Below are 20,310 nucleotides of genomic sequence, written 5' to 3'. Positions count from 1 at the left end.
CTTATTTTAATTTTCAACATTTTTTTTGTGGTTAATTAAAATTTGTTAACCACCAAGCCTTAATTTTTCTTGTCTTTTTCCTTTGTCCTCTTGTTCATTTTTCAATATTATTTCCTTTAATATAATATAGATGTAAGATACAAAATGTTTATTTAATTATTTCTCTCTTAAAAAAGAATACCTACAATAACTGAATTATACACAAAATTTAATTAAAAATATCTATAATAATGTATATTGTTCGTAAATAAGGTTAGATACAAAGCTTGTACTAAATATAGAATTATTATTTCAACTTAAATTAATGTGTAAGATACAAAACGAAATTTTAATTGATTCTTTCTAAAAAAAGGATACCTACCATAACTGAATTATACACAAAATTTAATTAAAGATACCTATAATTATAGTATATTGGTCTGCTTAATGAAAATTGTGTCTTTTTTTGTGTGTACGACCAAAAGATTCTACTTTGTTCATTAAAAAGAGAACATTTTAGTTTAATTAATTCTTTCTTAAAATTTTCAGTCTATTTTTAGCATAATATAGACGTAAGACAAAATATTTATTTAATTAATTCTTTCTTGAAAAAGAATACGTACCATAATTGAATTATACACAAAATTTAATTAAAGATACTTATAGTAATGTATATGATACCTATATTAATATATATATTGCTCGCAAATAAGGTCAGATACAAAGCTTGTACTAAATATAGATTTATTATTTCAACTTAAAATTAATGTGTAAGATCCAAAATAAAATTATAATTGATTCTTTCTCGAAAAAGGATGCCTACCATAAAAGAAATATTTAATAGTATTAGAAATCGATGATCCTGTAATTTTGTATGGCAAGTGTGAGTAATCATATATTGCCATGTCACAATGATCTTTTTCTTTTACTTATTTTTGGACTTTGGTCCATAACACGTTTTTGGAAAGAATTTTTTCTTTCTATTTTTATGTCACCAAAATATTTCATACCTTTTTCTCTTACCCATATTAACTCAAAGTATTAATTTCATATTTCAACAGAATATTTGTCATATGTAATATTACTCCAAATATGGTTATATATATTCACGGACAACTCTATTTCATATTTCATTCCCACCAAAAAAAATTATTAATTAGATACAAAAGAACATCAAATAATAATTTTTTAACGGAAACCATGAACTTATATATAATATAATCTAGATATGGTAATATATGTTCACGGATAGCTCGATTTCATCTTTCTTTCCCAACAGATTTTTTATCCAATTAATAATTAGATACAAAAGAATATCGAATAATATTTTTTTCAATGTTATATAAATAGAATCCAACAAATAGATTTCATAAAAGTGCTAAGTGGTTTTTTCTCAATACGCCACTTGGCTTAACTTCATGCTTCATTACTCTCCTTTTAATATAATATAGATAGATTGAGTAAGATCTTATTTTGCTGCTTGACTTTATTTAATTTTTATACTCAATAAATTTTTAATAACATAAATAAATTTTAATTTTATTTTATATTTTAACATACTCCAAAATATAAATAGTCATAGATTATCTCAATTTACGTATTTCTGTATTTTTTATTTTTTCTATTATAGTTTTTTAATGTTTAATTAATTTTTCACTTCCATATTTCTAGCTAATATAGAATAAAAGCTATGAGTGGATCAATATATAGATATAAATATAGATACAAATATACATGTATAGATTAGATTTGTCTAATATCTATTTAGATTATGTATAAGATTCATTAAACTACTTCCATTAATTATATTTTTATTTATAATTTTTAATAATTAATGTTGTCTTAAAATTGCCAAGTGGCTTCATTTTAGCTTGCCACTTGGCTTAATCACATGCTTCACTACTCTCCTTTTAATATAACTAGTATTAGTACCCGCGCGATGCGCGGACACAAATCATGTCGGATTGTGATTTGGATTATTTGAATTATGTATAAATAACTTTAAAATACAAACCTTCTAGATAAAATTTATAGATAATCATTAGATATTAATTAAGAAGCAAGACATGAAACCATTTCGCAAATCTCATATTGGATAACCTGTTTTCTTTTTCTATATTTATATAATCCAATAGGTTAATTTTAGTACTTGAATTTCATTTCGTTATCAATATTAAAAATTACTAACTATGTCATGTGGTGATTTGTCTCGTTTAAACATATTAAATTATATTATTTTAATAAAATTCTCAGTATTAGTTTATTTTTTTTGTCTAAAGCTTAAATAAGTCTTATTCTTTTAAATTTTACACAATTGTTTTTGTTCTTTGCTTATAATTATTAAATTATTTATTATTTAATATCATTATACTTTCATTTGAGTTTTTCGGCTCACTAATTGACTTAATATTTTGCTTATTATTCTTTTAATAATTATCGATAAATATTATTTTTTTATTCTTGAAATTTAAAATATTTTACGCTTTTATCCTCTTACTCGAAACTATTTTATTATTTAAATCTATAAATAATATTTTGGAATATTATTCAATTATTTAATTTATTTTTTTAAATTAATTTAATATATTCTCACGTTATATCTATTTTATTTTCTTTATACAGTCTCTTCCCTACTAAGAAATTTTTAATTAATATTTTACATGTAATCAAAATAATATCATATTTGACTTTAAGTTGTAACTTTGATTAGTATAAAATATTAATATATAAGTTCCTTGATTATTATATTCCAAATCTATTAAGTTTTTTTATATTTATTTTTTGTATTACATGCAATAAAAAAATCTCTTTTAGTTTCAAGATACAAAATTTGACTTTTAATTTTAGTTAATAAAATTACTTATATTAGATATTTATTTTATATTTTTAAAATTTTAATTCTTATCTAGTAAGACTTTAATTTTTGGTGGTCATATCCATAGTTTGAGCATTCTCATCATCAATTTAAGAACTTTCTAATATTAAGCAAAATAGTCTTTTCCTTTCATTACTAATATTTAATTTTTAATTATTTTTTTACTTTTGCTATTATGTTATCAAATATATGATATTATCACAGTTGTATACGACTTTTAATTAATTTGCCACTTTATTTAGTATTATTATCAATTACTATCCTTTGATATAATATAGATAAATTTAGAAATATTTTAATCTTAAAATAAATATCTATTTTATTTTAAAAATATTGCTTGAATTCTTAATTTTTTTAAATTTATCAATAGTATTTTTAAGTATTTTATTTCACTTTATTTTATTTTCTAAACTAATTCTTAGTATAAATATTCTCACACTATTTTTAACATTTTTAAGTTCTTATTTTATCTGTTAGACATAAGTTGTGTGGTATTATCCACAATATCATCTTTCTTATCTTAATAGATAAATAACAACTTTCTCATCTCAAATTTAAATAATTTTTATCATTTTTCTTTATGATGAAAGTTTTGATTAATTTCTCTCTATTTATTCCTTATTTTTGCTATTCTATTATTCAATACATAATATTATTACATTGTTATGTGGCTTTCATTAGCTTGTTTAATTTAATATCTATTTCTACCACACTCATTTTATTATTAATCATAAAAGTTAATTTCTTATTTGTTTGAACACATTATATCTAATGATAATATTTTCACTATCATTTTATTTCTCCATGTACTATTTCTAAAAATAATAAAATTATGAAATGAAAGAAAGCAGATCAAGTGGTTAGTTAATAATTATATTTGGAAAGCTATCAAAATTTATTTAGTATAAGAATGTGAGTCAATTTTAATTGATTTTTACCATAAATTAAATTTGATCAAATTTAAGTTGTTTTAATCCTTATTAAATTTGTCTAAAAATACTAAGTAAAAATATTTCTATTTAGATTATTTCTCTATGTACTATTTCTAAGTGACATTTTCTGAATATGCCACTTGGCTTAATGTCATGCCTCACGATATTCCTTTTAATATAATATAATATAATATAATATAATATAATATAATATAATATAATATAATATAATATATATATATATATATATATATATATATATATATATATATATATATATATATATATATATATATAATATTTAAGTTTTTTCTTATCTTATAAATAAATTTATACTTTACGTAAGATTTTATTTTACTGCTAGAATTTTTTTAATTTTTGAAGTCAATTAATCTTTAATATCTTAAGTAAGTTTTATTTTATATTTAAACTTACTTCAAAGTATAAATAGTCATAGGTTATCTCAATTTACGTCTTTCTATATTTTTTATTTTTTTCTATTTTAGTTTTTTAATTAATTTTTTACCTCCATATTTCTAGCTAATTTAGAAGAAAATCTATGAGTGGATCAATATATATATATATATATATATATATATATATATATATATATATATATATATATATATGTGTGTGTGTGTGTGTGTGTGTGTGTGTGTGTGTGTGTGTGTGTATATATATATATATGTATGTATGTATGTATAAAGAGAGAGAGATTAGATTTGTCTAAGATATATTTGGATTATGTATAAGATTCATTAAACTACTTTCTTTAATTATGTTTCCATTTATAATTTCTAATAATTAATGTTGTCCTACAATTGCCAAGTGGCTTCATTTTAGCTTGCCACTTGGCTTAACCACAATGCATACTACTCTCCTTTTAATATAATATAGATTTTTTTAATTTTTGAAGTCAATAAATATTTAATATCTTAAGTAAGTTTTATTTTATATTTAAACTTACTTCAAAGTATAAATAGTCATAAGTTATCTCAATTTACGTCTTTCTATATTTTTTATTTTTTTCTATTTCAGTTTTTAATTAATTTTTTACCTCCATATTTCTAGCTAATTTAGAAGAAAATCTATGAGTGGATCAATATATATATATATATATATATATATATATATATATATATAGAGAGAGAGAGAGAGAGAGAGAGAGAGAGAGAGATTAAATTTGTCTAAGATCTATTTAGATTAAGTATAAGATTTATTAACTACTTCCATTAATTATGTTTCCATTTATGATTCAAATTTTTAATGTTGTCTTTAAATTGCCAAGCCATAAAGTGTCTCAATCCAAAACAGAGCAACAACTCAAATTTAAAACTACTTCAACGACAAAAGCCAGAACATTTAAAAGCTCAACAGACGGTTTTTGTGGACTCCTCTGAATACATTTATCTCATCTGGCTTCCGAACATTAAATTCATTGAAAACCTGCAGTTTCGAGTAATTAGCATTTAGCAGTGGATTCAGCGATTAAATCTCAGTAGACAGGCAAATATCTAAAGCTAATGTGGCTCATTGCAAACAACAGTATGAAATTTCAGTTTCAGACTTTTTGCCCCCATCGCCCGAACAAAACCAAAAATGAGGAAAAGGTTAGGAACACAGGGAAATTGAAGGAGCTCAAGAGAAAAAGCTGCCTCATATTTAATTTGAGAATCATTTCCAAAAACACAACCAAGATCCTAAATGAGTGCAGAGATTACTACCGCCTCCATCCGAATTGGGTTGTCCACCCTTGATGGCACGATTAAGGGAAGATTTGAAACTATGAATTGTTTAATATTTGTTGAGAAAACACATGGATGCTTTGACTTTTTTATGGCCAATAAAGGAAAAATAACAAGGTGGAGAAGCGAGTCGGCTAAAAATTTATGGTATTAAACGTATTAGACATTTAGACCTGCTGATTCAAGGAAAGTGGACAACTTCTACAATCCAAAAATGTAACTAAGACAAAATTCCTAGGGGAGAGGAAGTGCTTGAATTAGAAAGAGAGAGAGAGATTAAATTTGTCTAAGATCTATTTAGATTAAGTATAAGATTTATTAACTACTTCCATTAATTATGTTTCCATTTATGATTCAAATTTTTAATGTTGTCTTTAAATTGCCAAGTGACTTCTTTTTAGCTTGCCACTTGGTTTAACATCATGCTTCACTACTCTCCTTTTAATATAATATAGATATAGATGCATACTACTCTCCTTTTAATATAATATAGATTTTTTTAATTTTTGAAATCAATAAATCTTTAATATCTTAAGTAAGTTTTATTTTATATTTAAACTTACTTCAAAGTATAAATAGTCATAAGTTATCTCAATTTACGTCTTTCTATATTTTTTATTTTTTTCTATTTCTGTTTTTTAATTAATTTTTTACCTCCATATTTCTAGCTAATTTAGAAGAAAATCTATGAGTGGATCAATATATATATATATATAAAGAGAGAGAGAGAGATTAGATTTGTCTAAGATATATTTGGATTATGTATAAGATTCATTAAACTACTTCCTTTAATTATGTTTCCATTTATAATTTCTAATAATTAATGTTGTCCTACAATTGCCAAGTGGCTTTATTTTAGCTTGCCACTTGGCTTAACCACAATGCATACTACTCTCCTTTTAATATAATATAGATATAGATAAAAAATAAGAAAATTGAAGAGAAGGTGGAACGGTTTACTAATGAACGGTTTGAAGGCTACTCCAAATATTGTACTTCCTAATAATGTGGAGCAATGTCTTAAAGTGCCAAGTGTATTTTTAGGAATCTGCCACTTGACTTCATGAGGGGCTTTTGTCTTTGGCTTTTAATTATAGATAGATTCTCAAATAGCTTAATCTTTTGTCTAAAAGAAAATTGAACACAATATAATAAGAAAACGAAAATACATTAGCCTAAATTTTGAAAGATGCTATTCGATAAGAAAGGAAAACTGAATATTAGACACAAATCTTAACCAATATATTTTTTTTTTCTTAAAGAAATTGAATTGGATGGTCAATCAAGAAAAAAAAGGCTTAAATGGAAAATAATTCTTCCAAAGCAATATAAAAGCATCAAAAACAAAAATAACAACAAACTAAAATAACAGAAGACTACCAAAACTTACAATATTATTCTAAAGAACGACAAAGAAAAGCTTAATGAATTCATCTGCTAAGGAGCAATTCATACCTCGTCAAGCAAATTGCCAGAAATCAACATGTCTTTTTATATTATTTAGTAAAACAATATAGAAGGAATTATAATTAAGATTATATAATATAAATAAGGAACAAATTTATGTAAGTAAAATCTTGTGTATATATAGTTCAAATACAAAGAAAAATTTATTAAAAATAAAGACTCCCAAATTGAAAGGGAGTTCAAGTGCTCGTTCACCTGATCTGAAATCCAATATCCTAATATATTTTTATAAAAAATTAATATGTAAAAATTCATTAATCAAAAAAACCCTCCTGAAAAAGGACTATAAAGTGGTCGAAACATAATGTGAATTGAAAAGTGTAGGAATTTAGAATGGCAAGGAACTGAAAAGTCAAATCCTAAATATTAGGAAAATAATTAAATGAGTATTTCTAAATATACGATAAATTACCAAATGACTATTTTGTCCAATGTGAACTCAATTTTAAAAGGGTAAAAAAGACGAACGATATTTCGCTAAGGGCCTTCGTGCTTTTAATATAGTATATAGATAGTTATAGATATAGATTACGGATTTTTGAAATTGAAAATAATTTGATTTCCATCTTGAAATATTTACTTTTCAATTTATTTACGTTACAACTTGTTTGGACGGTTATTACCTATTGCATTGTATCATATTGTTACTTTAAATACAATATTTTTTTTGATTGTTTCTTAAATTTTATTGTATCGTATCGTTAAATCCGTCGTTACGTAACGGCGAAAAGTGCCACTTTATGTAATGACAGATTTGGTGTGGTGGCGTCATTACCTTACTTTTTTTTATCTCATCTTGCCCTTATTATTAAATAATCATATTTTATTCTTTACCCTACTTTTTTATATAATAATTCTATTCCATATCCTATTTTTCTTAGTAATGTTGCTAATTTATTCTTCATATTATTGGTGAGTGATATCATGAAACGACGGTAAACGATACAGTCTGTCCAAACGTTGTATTCATCAAGCAATACAATACAATACGATACATTATGAAATGATACGTAACAACCATCCAAACAAGTTGAATCTAAGAATTAGAGGATCTGATTCTTTTTGATTGCATATCTAAGTGCAATGATGTGATTTCCGCGCGCGCACACACACACAAAAAAAGCAACCAAAAAAAAAAGTAGAACAAAAACAATATCATTGCAAACAAATGTTGCCCCACATGAGTTTTCCCATCAGTAAAACAGGCCATGAGCAAATTTATTCAACACATAACAATAGCTAGTCGCAAATACACAGAAGGAACCATGGAAACTTATTACAGTACATCTAGTGAAATGAAGTATAAATGCTCTGTGTCCTGTTGGATCTTCAATTATCTCCAACGTACTATTTGTATTTGTGAGAAAGTAGTTTCTCAACTCCTTCAGCTCCATACATTTAAAGTTCTGCAATTTAACTTTCTTTAACTCATGCCTCCAACATTTCCAGGGTAGAGATCAGTGTTTTAGATAGCGTGCGGCGACAAATAGCGATGAGGGCCCGCTTCACTAAGGCGAGAGGCGCGCAGCGAAGCGCTCGCCTTTTTGATGTGAAGCGACAATTTATACAAAAACATAAAATATTATATACATATAACTAAAAACTCAATAACAATAATATATTAATAAATAAATCATTCAAAGATTAAAGACTCAATAGATAGTAATAACTCATAGTAGATTTGAGAAAAAAATTCAACGCTGATTTATAGAAAAAAAATTCATTTGAGTTCAAAATGCAATTAATTCTACTCTATAAGACTATAAATCTATAATTGAAAAAGCAGAGCAACAAAGTAAATAAAGCTATTGCCTCTGCTCGAATTTGAAAAACAGAGCAACAACAACCAAAAAAAAGGCTGCAACAAAAAAAATAAAGCTACTGAACAAAAGATAAACAAAGCTGGGCTGAAAGAGAAAGAAAAAAGAAGAAAGAAGAAAAAAAAGAACTGGAGAAGGGGTCAACCAGAAGAATGAAGAAAAAGAAAAAAGAACTGGACAAGAAGGGTCGACGTCGACCAGAATAAGAAGAAAGGAGAAGAAGAAGAAGAAAAGAAGAACTGGAGAAGAAGGGGTCGACGCCGACCAGAAGAAGAAGAAAGAAACATACCTGGGTCCAGTGGCGAGCTAGAAATTTTTCTAAGGGTATTCAAATTTGAAAGAAGTGAAAAAAATTTCGGACAAAGGATGTTCAATATATGTTATATACCTCTAAAACGTAATATTTTACCTACATACACAATACAATTTTTCGGCCACCCTTGTGATCATGTGGCTTCGCCACTGCCTTGGTCGCTAATGGCTGACGAAGACGATGGCAGAAAAAGCTTGTTCAAAGAAGCTCTGTGTCAATCTCAAGCCCTAATCGCTGTTAAGTGCCTTTTTTCTTTTCTTTTTTTAAATAGCGACGCTATGCTCGCTTCTCGCCTCACTGTCGCCTCTCGCGACACAAGCAGAGGCGACCGCTATTTTCAATCGCAACGCAACATGCTCTCTGTAGCGACACACGCTCCCCTCGCATCGTTACACGCTTTTAGCGCTGTAGCGAGCGCTATTTATAACACTGGTAGAGATGCACAACAAGGTTTCTCATCTTTACCATCAGCTTCATCTTTATCTCTGTATGTAAACTACAAAACCCAGAAACAAGTGTATATGTCATGTATCCCCGTGTAGAATCTTTGTCCCTACTTTTCCATTATTATAAATTAAATCCTTGTGGTTAATACTGTTTCCTGAAGTTGATCAAGCACAAAACAACAACAATAACAATTTACTAGTGTGCCTCAATACCAAGCAAGGTGCTATCAACTATATGAATATTCACTGACCATGCCCTCCAATTAGTTCATTTTAGACCCATCATAATCATACACCTGATTGAAGCCATGTGCAGGAGAGTTTTATGGACTGGGGGCAATGAGATGACTAAGAAAGCACTATTAGTTTGGGAAAGAGTTTGATATCCTAAATCAGCCGGAGGTTTTTATGTTATTGATATTTGCATCTGGAACAAGGCAGCAGTGATTAAGCATTCCTGAAACCCGTTCAAGAAGGATAGTTTGAATTGTGCTTTGTTAATGAATTCGAGGCGTTGTAATTAATTGAATTTCTGTGTTCATGCTAGATTATCAATATATAGTAATTTCTGGAATAGACTTCTGATTCATACTGAATGATGTATTTTGATTATTCAAATCATCGTGTATTTTGATGCAATTTCATGATGTAATATTTTCTTGAAACCTTTCTGCTACTGCCAACGGTCATATTCGCGGACTTCTCAAATCTCGCTGCCGACGAGCTTCCGTCAGAAATCGGTTTGCTTCTTCTCCTAATCTTTCCTATTTATTTTTAGTCTTTTTCCTTTTCTTCCATTTCTTATTTTCTCCTTCATACTGCTTCGTGAATTAACCTAACACTTACTCTAATTGTTTTAAGAAATCTGTAATTACTCATTCTTTGATTTGGTATTTTCAAGAGTTTAGTCGTCGTTACCGGATATTGCCGAAAACCTCACCGGAGAATAATAAGCAAAATCTCCGTGCTTTTGGCTACAACAGTTTCGTAAATTCTTTGTCGTTTATCCTATGCTTTTGTTGGGTTTCAAAATATTTAAGCTTAAGTCTCAGTAACTTGTTGTACTTCCACTTAGCTAATCTATTTTGGCATTTTCCACATAAAACTATTATTCTTGGCTCTTGCTATTGTTGATCTATTTTCCAGACACCACTCAATTGAGCTACGCCCTTGGTTTTTCATCTTCTGGGTTTAAATTTGCTGAAAAGCTTTGCTCAATTAGATCTCGTTTTCAAGTGACTTGTGGAGCTCGCTGATCTAGGTCCATCATTTCCTTCTCATGCTTGGTCTTCACGGTAAAAGCCAGATCTGACCATTATTGGTCCGAAGAATACTAACTCATTCTCTATTAGTTACTTTCGGGGCTACACCAGTAGTAGCGGTGACGACCCTTTTTGGTTTTTGGGTTGTGGTATTTTTCTGTGTTTTCAAAGAAATTCTCGAAGTTGTTGGAGACAAGTTGGGCACACGAGCACTAGCAAAGGAGAGCAACCTGGATGAGCGTCAGCAAAGGGCGGTGGGAAGCGGTGCGTGAGCTTGCAAGTATATCGAGTACTGCAAATCAACACAGGTTTGGTTCTCGGGAATTGGTACCTCCCGTTCTATTGTTTCCCTTTTGGTGTTAGCTAAATTGATGTTACTTTAGTTCACAATAGTTAAATCATTCAACTAGTGTACTGGTAGTCACTTATTTCCTTCTAGTTTGATTCGTTGTCCATTGTGCTCTAGCGAGTCTTCTTTAGATTTGTCATAGGTGTAGTGGCTGCAGTCTGGGATGATAGATTAAAGGCATGTACTCGGGTGGGGTAGAGTGCGGGGCAAAGGGTGGGGCCGGGGTCAGGGTGTGGGTCGGGAGGCAGGGGAGGTAGAGGGGGCAAAGGAGCCTATAGGTTGAGAATCGGGTCATGGAACATAGGTTCGCTAACGAGTAAGTCTATAGAGTTGGTGAAGATCCTTCAGAAGAGGAAGATTAATATAGCGTGTGTCCAGGAGACTAGGTGGGTCGGATCGAGGGCGAAAAACGTGGATGGGTATAAGTTGTGGTACTCTGGAGTCGTGAGGGGTAAGAATGGAGTGGGTATCCTAGTAGATAGCCATCTTAGATAGTCGGTGGTAGAGGTCAGGCGTGTGAATGATAGACTAATGACTATTAAATTGGTGGTGGGTGAGTGTACTTTAAATGTCGTTAGCACGTACGCGCCGCAAGTAGGCTTGGATGAGGAGATTAAAAGGCATTTTTGGGAGGGCTTGGATGATATCGTTCATAGTATTCCGCCTTCCGAGTGGTTATTCATAGGAGGGGATTTCAATGGTCATATTGGGTTGTCTGCAGGTGGTTATACTGAGGTGCATAGCGGCTTTGGTTTCGGGGAACAGAACGGAGGGGGCACTTCGCTACTAAATTTTGCCAAGGCATTCGATCTAGTGATTGCGAACTCAAGTTTTCCGAAGCGGGAGGAGCATTTGGTTACTTACCAAAGTTCGGTGGCGAGGACTCAGCTTGACTATCTCCTCATCAGGAGATGCGACAGAAGGTTATGCGAGGATTGCAAAGTTATCCCAGGTGATACCCTTGCAACGCAACATAGGTTTTTGGTGATGGACATTAGTATTATGATAAGGAGGAAGCAGAGGTCAGTACAAGGCCGCCCGAGGATTAGGTGGGGTGCCTTGACTAAGGATAAAGCTCAGGAGTTGGAAGGAAGGTTGTCGGCAATGGGAGCTTGGAGAAGTAGTGGGGACGCAAACACTATGTGGTCGATGATGACGGACTATATAAGGAAGGCGGCGAGAGAGGTGTTAGGGATATCTTCGGGCCGCACCGGTGGCCACAAAGGAGACTGGTGGTGGAATGCATTTGTCCAAGGTAAAGTAGAAGCAAAGAAGGTGGCTTACCTGCGGTTAGTAGGGAGCACTGGCGAGGAGGAGAAGAGAGCGAACATTGCGAGATATAAGGTAGCTAGGAAGGAGGCGAAGATGACAGTGATGGAGGCTAAGATGACAGCTTTTGCTTGTTTATATGAGGAATTAGGGAACAAAGGCGGGGAGAAGAAGTTACTCCGACTCGCTAAGGTGAGAGATAGGACGACTCGGGATCTGGACCAAGTGAGGTGCATAAAAGATGATGACGGCAAAGTTTTGATGGGGGATGACCAGATTAAGAGGAGATGACAGACCTACTTTCATAAACTTCTAAATGAGGAAGGGGATCAGGATATTGTACTAGGTGAATTGAGGAATACCGACCCCCATAAATTAAGTGATTGTAGGGACATTGAGGTCGATGAGGTCATAGAGGCAATGCGTAAGATAAGAAGGGGTAGAGCTACCGGGCCAGATGAAATTCTGGTTGAACTTTGGAGGTATGTGGGTAGAGCAGGCTTGGAATGGCTTACTAGGTTGTTTAATGTTATATTCAAGACTAATAGGATGCCTGAAGAGTGGAGGTGGAGTACAATGGTTCCGTTGTATAAGAACAAAGGCTATATCCAGAGCTGTAACAACTATAAGGGTATCAAATTACTAAGTCATACCATGAAAGTCTGGGAGAGAGTGGTAGAAATGAGAGTGCGAAGGACAGTGTCTATTTCAGACAACCAGTTTGGGTTCATACCGGGGCGATCTACCACAGAAGCTATCCACCTTATTAGGATGATGGTGGAACAATACAGGGATAAGAAGAAGGATCTCCACGTGGTGTTTATCGATCTAGAGAAAGCGTGCGATAGGGTTCCTAGGGAGGTATTATAGAGATGCTTAGAGGCTAAAGGGCTCCCGGTTGCCTACATTAGAGTGATTAAGGACATGTATGATGGAGCTAAGACTCGGGTTAGGACAGCAGGAGGCTACTTCGAGCATTTTCCGGTTGTTACAAGGTTGCACCAAGGGTCTACGTTCAGCCCTTTCCTATTTGCCCTGGTGATGGATGCCATAACGCATCATATTCAAGGGGAGGTGCCATGGTGCATGCTATTTGTTGATGACATAGTCCTAATTGACGAGACACGACGCGGCTTCAGCGAGAGGCTAGAGGTTTGGAGACATGCCCTTGAGTCAAAAGGTTTCAGGTTAAGCAGGACGAAGACGGAATACCTCGAGTGCAAATTTGGGTCCGAGCCGACGGAAGCGGGAGAGGAAATGAGGCTTGATTCTCAAGTCATCCCTAAGAGGGGTAGTTTCAAGTACTTTGGGTCTGTTATTCAGGGGACCGGGGAGATCGATGAGGATGTCACACACCGTATAGGGGTGGGGTGGATGAAGTGGAGGTTAGCGACGGGAGTCCTATGTGACAAGAAAGTGCCACCGTTACTGAAAGGTAAATTTTATAGAGCAGTGGTTAGGCCTACCATGTTGTATGGGATCGAGTGTTTGCCGGTTAAGAACTCACACATCCAGAAGATGAAAGTTGCAGAGATGAGGATGTTGAGGTGGATATGCGGGCATACAAGGAGGGATAAGATTAGGAATAAAGATATTCGAGAAAAGGTGGGTGTGGCCCCCATGGAGGACAAGATGCGGGAAGCAAGACTCAGATGGTTCAGGCACATTCAGAGGAGGAACACTGATGCACCGGTGAGGAGGTGTGAGCGACTGGCTGTGGTGGGTACAAGGAGAGGTAGAGAGAGACCTAAGAAGTATTGGGGAGAGGTGATCAGGCAGGACATGGCGCGACTTAGGGTTACTGAGGACATGGCCCTTAACAGGGAATTGTGGAGGTCGAGTATTAATGTTGTAGGTTAGGGGGAAATTATGAATATTTCTACAGCGCACTAGAGTGAGACTAGCTAGTTAGGAGTTAGTCTTAGGATGCTACTGATCAGCTACTGATGATGGGCTTTATCTGTTGGTTATTAGTATACTTTATATCTTTCTCATATTTCCTATATTTCTTATATTGCTGTTATTTTGTTATTTTATGGTATTTTATGTTATGTTATGGATTTTATGTTATTTTATTATGAGTCTATTGATAGTACTAATATAGCGTCTCTTGTTGCTTTCATGAGCCGAGGGTCTCCTGAAACAACCTCTCTGCCCCTCGGGGTAGAGGTAAGGTCTGCGCACATATTACCCTCCCCAGACCCCACTTGTAGGATTATACTGGGTTGTTGTTATTGTTGTTGTTGCAAATCATCATGTAAAAATAAGTAATTATACTAGATAATAATATATGCTTTGGTATAACTATATATGTAAAATTGATTTAAATCTTTAATATGTTTGTTTACTTTATGTTTTATAATTTAATTAAATAAAATAAAAAATAATAAAAGTATCTTATGATAAATATTTGAGTTCATTTTTCTCTTTAAAAGAAATATAAGACCTTGGTACTATTCTTTTTGGTAATTTGACACTCAAAAGTACTTTTAGAAAGATTGGTCAAACATAATTTGTTTACCAAATATTGCAAAAAGTACTTCTTAATTGGCCAAACACAAACTTTTTTTTTTTCAAAAGTACTTTTGAAAACAGATTTTGACAGGCCAAACGAGCTCTTGAGCTTCTTGTTCACAAAATGGGAACATTTACTACATATTACGTTACTGGGATAAAGAGCTTATGATCATGTAATTTTCTCCCTTCTCGGTCATCAAAAGTTCAAGCAAGAGAATTTCTACTTTCGCCCCTTCAAGTTTGAGGCATATCTCTATGAATTTAAATTATATATATACCGTCAGTGCAAAAAAAAAAATTACACGTCAGGTCATTTTATATTATGATAGTTAATTTGTCTTATTTTCAAGATTATTCATATTTTCTATAAATATCTTGTGTGTAAACTGATACTAGTATACATAATTTCTTACACCGACAGTGAATATAATTTAAATCCTATTTCTACCAGGCTTATTGTACAAACCTTGAAAATTTCGTAGTAGGTCAGGAAAAAAAGGTAAAATTTAAGTTATATATACGGATGTAGGGGTGTACAAAGAAAACCGACAAATTGCACTAGCCCGATAATCCGAGTCAAACCGAGAAAAAAAAACCCGATTATAGTTTGGTTTGATTTGGTTTGGTGTTGAAAAAAAAACCCGACCATAATTGGGTTGGTTTGGTTTTACTAAAGAGAGTTAAACCGAAATCAAACCCACCCGACATTACATATATAGAAATTTTAGATATATTTATTATATAAATATACCTATTGTGATGTAATTTATAAATATTTCTTAAAAAAATTCATAATTTTATCTTTTAAGGTATTATTTCAAGGTTGGACTTAGAACTTTTGAATGCTCCAATAAGTTTTATAGCCATTAATATTAGTAAATTAAAGGGGGATTTGCAGTCGTACACTATTTTTATGCCACCTTTTAACCTATACCCTGTTTTTAAAAACTATTGATTTCCTAACCAACTAACAAAAAATCCGTAATAATATGACAATTATAACCCTTCCAAAACATATAAGAGTCCGTCTCTCCTCCGTATTCCCAGATTCAAATTCCAGATCTCCTCCGTATCTCCTCCATCAGTCCGTCTCTCCTGAGAACGCGTCTCGCATTCAAATTTAAATTTCGGATTCAAATTCAAATTCAAATACATTGTAAGTATTCAAATTCATCTCCAGAATTCAAAATAGTTTTTGAATTATATGTTTTCTGATTGATTGATTGAAGTTGTTTGACAAACTTCACTGATATCCTGAAGTTGCAATTCTAAATCTATTTGACGATGAATTCTAACATTCTAACCTGAAGTTATTTAGTTAACGAGCTAGCAAATAACACAACGAAGAAGAAATTTTATTAAATTTTATATGATTGTTTTGTTGCTGAAGTTTTCTTGTCAATAATTAAAAGCTGAAGTTTTCCTCGTACATTGGGTAAAAGATCATAAAACATAAGTTAAAATTTCATATTGCACCAAAAAAACTTGCCTAGGTGCTGAAATTTTTTAGTTATTACTTAAAAACTTAAACAGGAGGGCTGAAGTTTTCCTCCTACACTGGCTAAATTAAAAAATCATATTGCACCAAAAAAACTTCGGCCTAGGTGCTGAAGTTTTTTAGTTATTACTTAAAAGCTTAAGCAGTAGGGCTGAAGTTTTCATCCCACACTGGCCAAATTTAAAAATCATATTGCACCAAAAAAACTTCGGCCTAGGTGCTGAAGTATTTTAGTTATTACTTAAAAACTTAAGCAGGAGGGCTGAAGTTTTCCTCCTACACTAGCCAAATTAAAAAATCATATTGCACCAAAAAAACTTCGGCCTAGTGCTGAAGTTTTTTAGTTATTACTTAAAAACTTAAGTAGGAGGGCTAAAGTTTTTCTCCCACACTGGCTAAATTTAAAAATCATATTGCACCAAAAAAACTTCGGCCTAGGTGCTGAAGTATTTTAGTTATTACTTAAAAACTTAAGCAGGAGGGCTGAAGTTTTCCTCCTACACTGGCCAATTTAAAAAATCGTATTGCACCAAAAAAACTTCGGCCTACGTGCTGAAATTTTTTCCCCTGCATTGATGAATTAAAAAAACTTCAGCTAATATGCTGAAGTTATTAAGCTTATCTCTAAAAACTTTAGCACTTATAAGTTGAAGTTTTCTTTGCAGGATTCATTAATTATGTCATACATCTTTTTCCAAAAAACAATTCAGCAGAAGATGCCTAAGTGACTTAGTTTATTTGTAAAAACTTTAGCACAAACAACCTAAAAATTCTTTTGTTCACTTTCCTAATACTTGCCACTAAATATGAATCTGCAGGATGAGTTCGATTTGTATTGTTATAACTTTCAATGGGAGTTGGACTCCTGATTTCAAATACTTGGATCATGATACAAAACTTGTTCTACTTAATAAGGGCATATTATTCAATACTTTCCTGAAGAAAATTAGTAAAGATGCAAATATTGATTCAACCAGATATGCATTAAAAGTATGGTTTGATATCAAACTAAATACAAGCAAAGGAATGCTTGTAACTTCAGATGAAGAACTCAGTACATGTATACATTTGCTTACAACTGATTCAGCCTACAAGAATTGCTATTTCGTCATCGAAAAAATACAACCTTCAGAATCAGCAGCATTCAACTAATCTCATGCATATGCGATAGATTCAGAACCTTTTGTTGACTATCAACATGAAGTACGACTGCTAATAATGGAAGTAGACAACATGCAACAACCTTCTAACATTACAGCTGCTTCAGAATACATAGTGCTGCAACAATTACCCCTACTTCATTAAAATTCATACCAGTTTGTCGATGACCAAGAAGAAGAAGAACAACTAATAATGCAAATTGACAACCAACGCACAATCCAACTAAGCTTTTTTTCACCTTCTGCAATGATAAACAACAATGAAGATGAAGTAAACATGGAGCTTATACCGATAACATCACATAGAATTGAAGAAATTGCTGAAAGTTTTTGTGCTTCTCAGAAATCAAGAAAAAGAGTGAGGAGAAAGGTGAAAGAATCTCCACCATGTAAAATACTTAGGCACGATGCATTGCCTGAGGAAGTAAGAGTTGGATCAATCTTTGAAAACAAACAAAACATGACTAAATTTTTCTGCAGCTTGGAGATAAATCAAAAAGTTGAATTCACTGTTGTTAGATCATGTTCCAAGAGATACGAGCTGAAATGCATCGTGGATAAATGTGGTTGGAATGTACGTGCTACCAGAATAAAAAATTCCACACTGTTTAGGGTGATAAAGTATCATAACATCCATGAATGCTCAGTTGATGCAAGAAAATCAGATCAAAAGCATGCTACATCAAATTTTATAAGTGAACAAATTATAGAACATGTTCGAGACAAAAAGATAGAGGTTACACCAGCCTTTGTAGAAAATGAAATGAAAAAGAAATTTGGAATTGACATTGGTTATCACAAGGCATGGCGTGCTATTCAAAAAGCTATTGCTTGCATAAGGGGAACACCTGAAGAGAACTACCAGATTCTTCCTTCATACCTACACATGATGGTGGCCAAAAACCCAGGAACATATACAAGTATAAAAAGAGATGCGCAGAATAGGTAAGCAAAACAATACTAACCATCAGCCTGAAGTTTCAAATGTTACTATTTGAAAAACTTCACACCTTATGATTTGTTTTTTTGTGTTTCAATGTACAGATTTGCTTACTTGTTCTTCACTCCTGTGGCATCAGTAGCTGGTTGGTCCTACTGTCGACCCGTTATTGCAGTAAATGCAACATTTTTGAAGTCAAAATATCGTGGTGTTCTATTTGTTGCTGTATCAAAGGATGCAAACAATCAAATCTTTCCTCTATGTTTTGGTGTAGCAGATTCAGAAAACCATGAGGCATACATTTGGTTCTTCGGGGAAATGAGAAAAGCAATTCAAGTCCATCGTGAACTAGTTTTCTTGTCAAATAGAAATCAATCGATCGCAAATGGTATTAGAAAAGTTTTTCTTGAAGCTCACCATGGTATCTGCCTCTATCACTTTGAGAAAAATTTAAAGCAAAGACATGCAAAGGCCACGGTAATAAATCTTTTTCAAAGTGCTGCAAGGTCATACAAACGTGAAGATTTTAATCAGTTAATATCCCAACTCAAAAGTATTGACAAGAAAACATACAATTACATAATGGAAGAGCTTCCTGAGAGATGGGCTTGATCGTGGTTCCCACGGCGACGTTATGATATGCTAACAACAAACATGGTAGAATCAATGAATTCCGTTTTACTAAAAGGGAGAGAAATGCCTATTTTAAGAATGTTAGATTTCATCCAAGAAAAGCTGGGAGAGTGGTTTTATGAACGGAGAAAAAAGACAAATGAAACTTTTCACAGAGTATCAATATGGGCAGAAGAAGAGATGACTAAGAAGATGGACTTGGCTTGCAAAATGTTTGTGAGTATATTTATTGACTTCAGCTTTTTATATCTGTTGCAGTGATTTACTGCTTACATTTTAAAAAATTCATACTTTTTCTTTTTGAAGCAAAAATACACTAATATAATTTGTCTTAATTTTTTATTCCTTGTTAGGTGTTCAACCTTGACTAAATATTGTTTAGAATAAATAGTGAAGGAATTGAATTCATTGTGGACTTAAAGAAGAGAATTTGTGACTGCCTGGAATTCCAACTTGATGAATTGCCCTGTCCACATGCAATTGCTGCTATTAATAAGAGATATTTGCAGAAATCTGATTACTGCTCAAATTGGTATTCAAGGGAAACATGGTTGAAAACATATGAAGGACATGTGAATACTGTGGGAGATCAAAAATCATGAGAAATACCACAAAATATACAATCTGAGATCACAAAACCTCCCGATGTAGAGATTTTACAAGGAAGAAGACAAAAGAAGAGGCATATACCTGCGACTGAATCATCAGTACCATTCAAGTCTATCAAATGCAGTCGATGTAAACAAGTTGGGCATAACAGAACAACTTGCTTGTCTTCTCCAGCACCTCATCCATATTCCAAGAAACACACTGAAAAATACTCCAAGCTTCAATAATCCTTGGTCTGAATTTAGACTTTCTTTATTGTATGACATAATTCAAATGTAATTTTTTTCATAGGAATAAAAAAAGAAGCTCTTGGGCTGAAGTATACAAAAAGCATAGCATTGAAAACATAAAAAAAGGATTACAAACACTAACAATCATCACCATCATCATCGTCATCATCACAGTACTCCTCAATTTCTCTAAATATCTCATCATCATCACTATCTGAGATAACTATAGGGTAGTCGGGCAAAAGACCACTAAATCCAAGAAGATC

General features: G+C 32.2%; 1 protein-coding gene across 1 annotated transcript; it reads left to right on the top strand.

Moving 5' to 3' along the window:
- The first annotated feature begins 19,226 nt into the window (after nt 1-19,226).
- Nucleotides 19,227-19,807, top strand: LOC142162948 (uncharacterized). Its single transcript, XM_075220178.1, has 2 exons — nt 19,227-19,417; nt 19,588-19,807. The coding sequence occupies exons 1-2, from the start codon at nt 19,227-19,229 to the stop codon at nt 19,805-19,807; spliced, it is 411 nt and encodes a 136-aa protein (XP_075076279.1).
- Nucleotides 19,808-20,310: the final 503 nt, after the last annotated feature.

Source organism: Nicotiana tabacum, chromosome 8 (assembly GCF_000715075.1).
Source record: "Nicotiana tabacum cultivar K326 chromosome 8, ASM71507v2, whole genome shotgun sequence".
Classification (NCBI taxonomy): domain Eukaryota; kingdom Viridiplantae; phylum Streptophyta; class Magnoliopsida; order Solanales; family Solanaceae; genus Nicotiana; species Nicotiana tabacum.
Note: the sequence above shows the minus strand (reverse complement) of the source record. Positions and strands in the feature narration are given on the sequence as shown.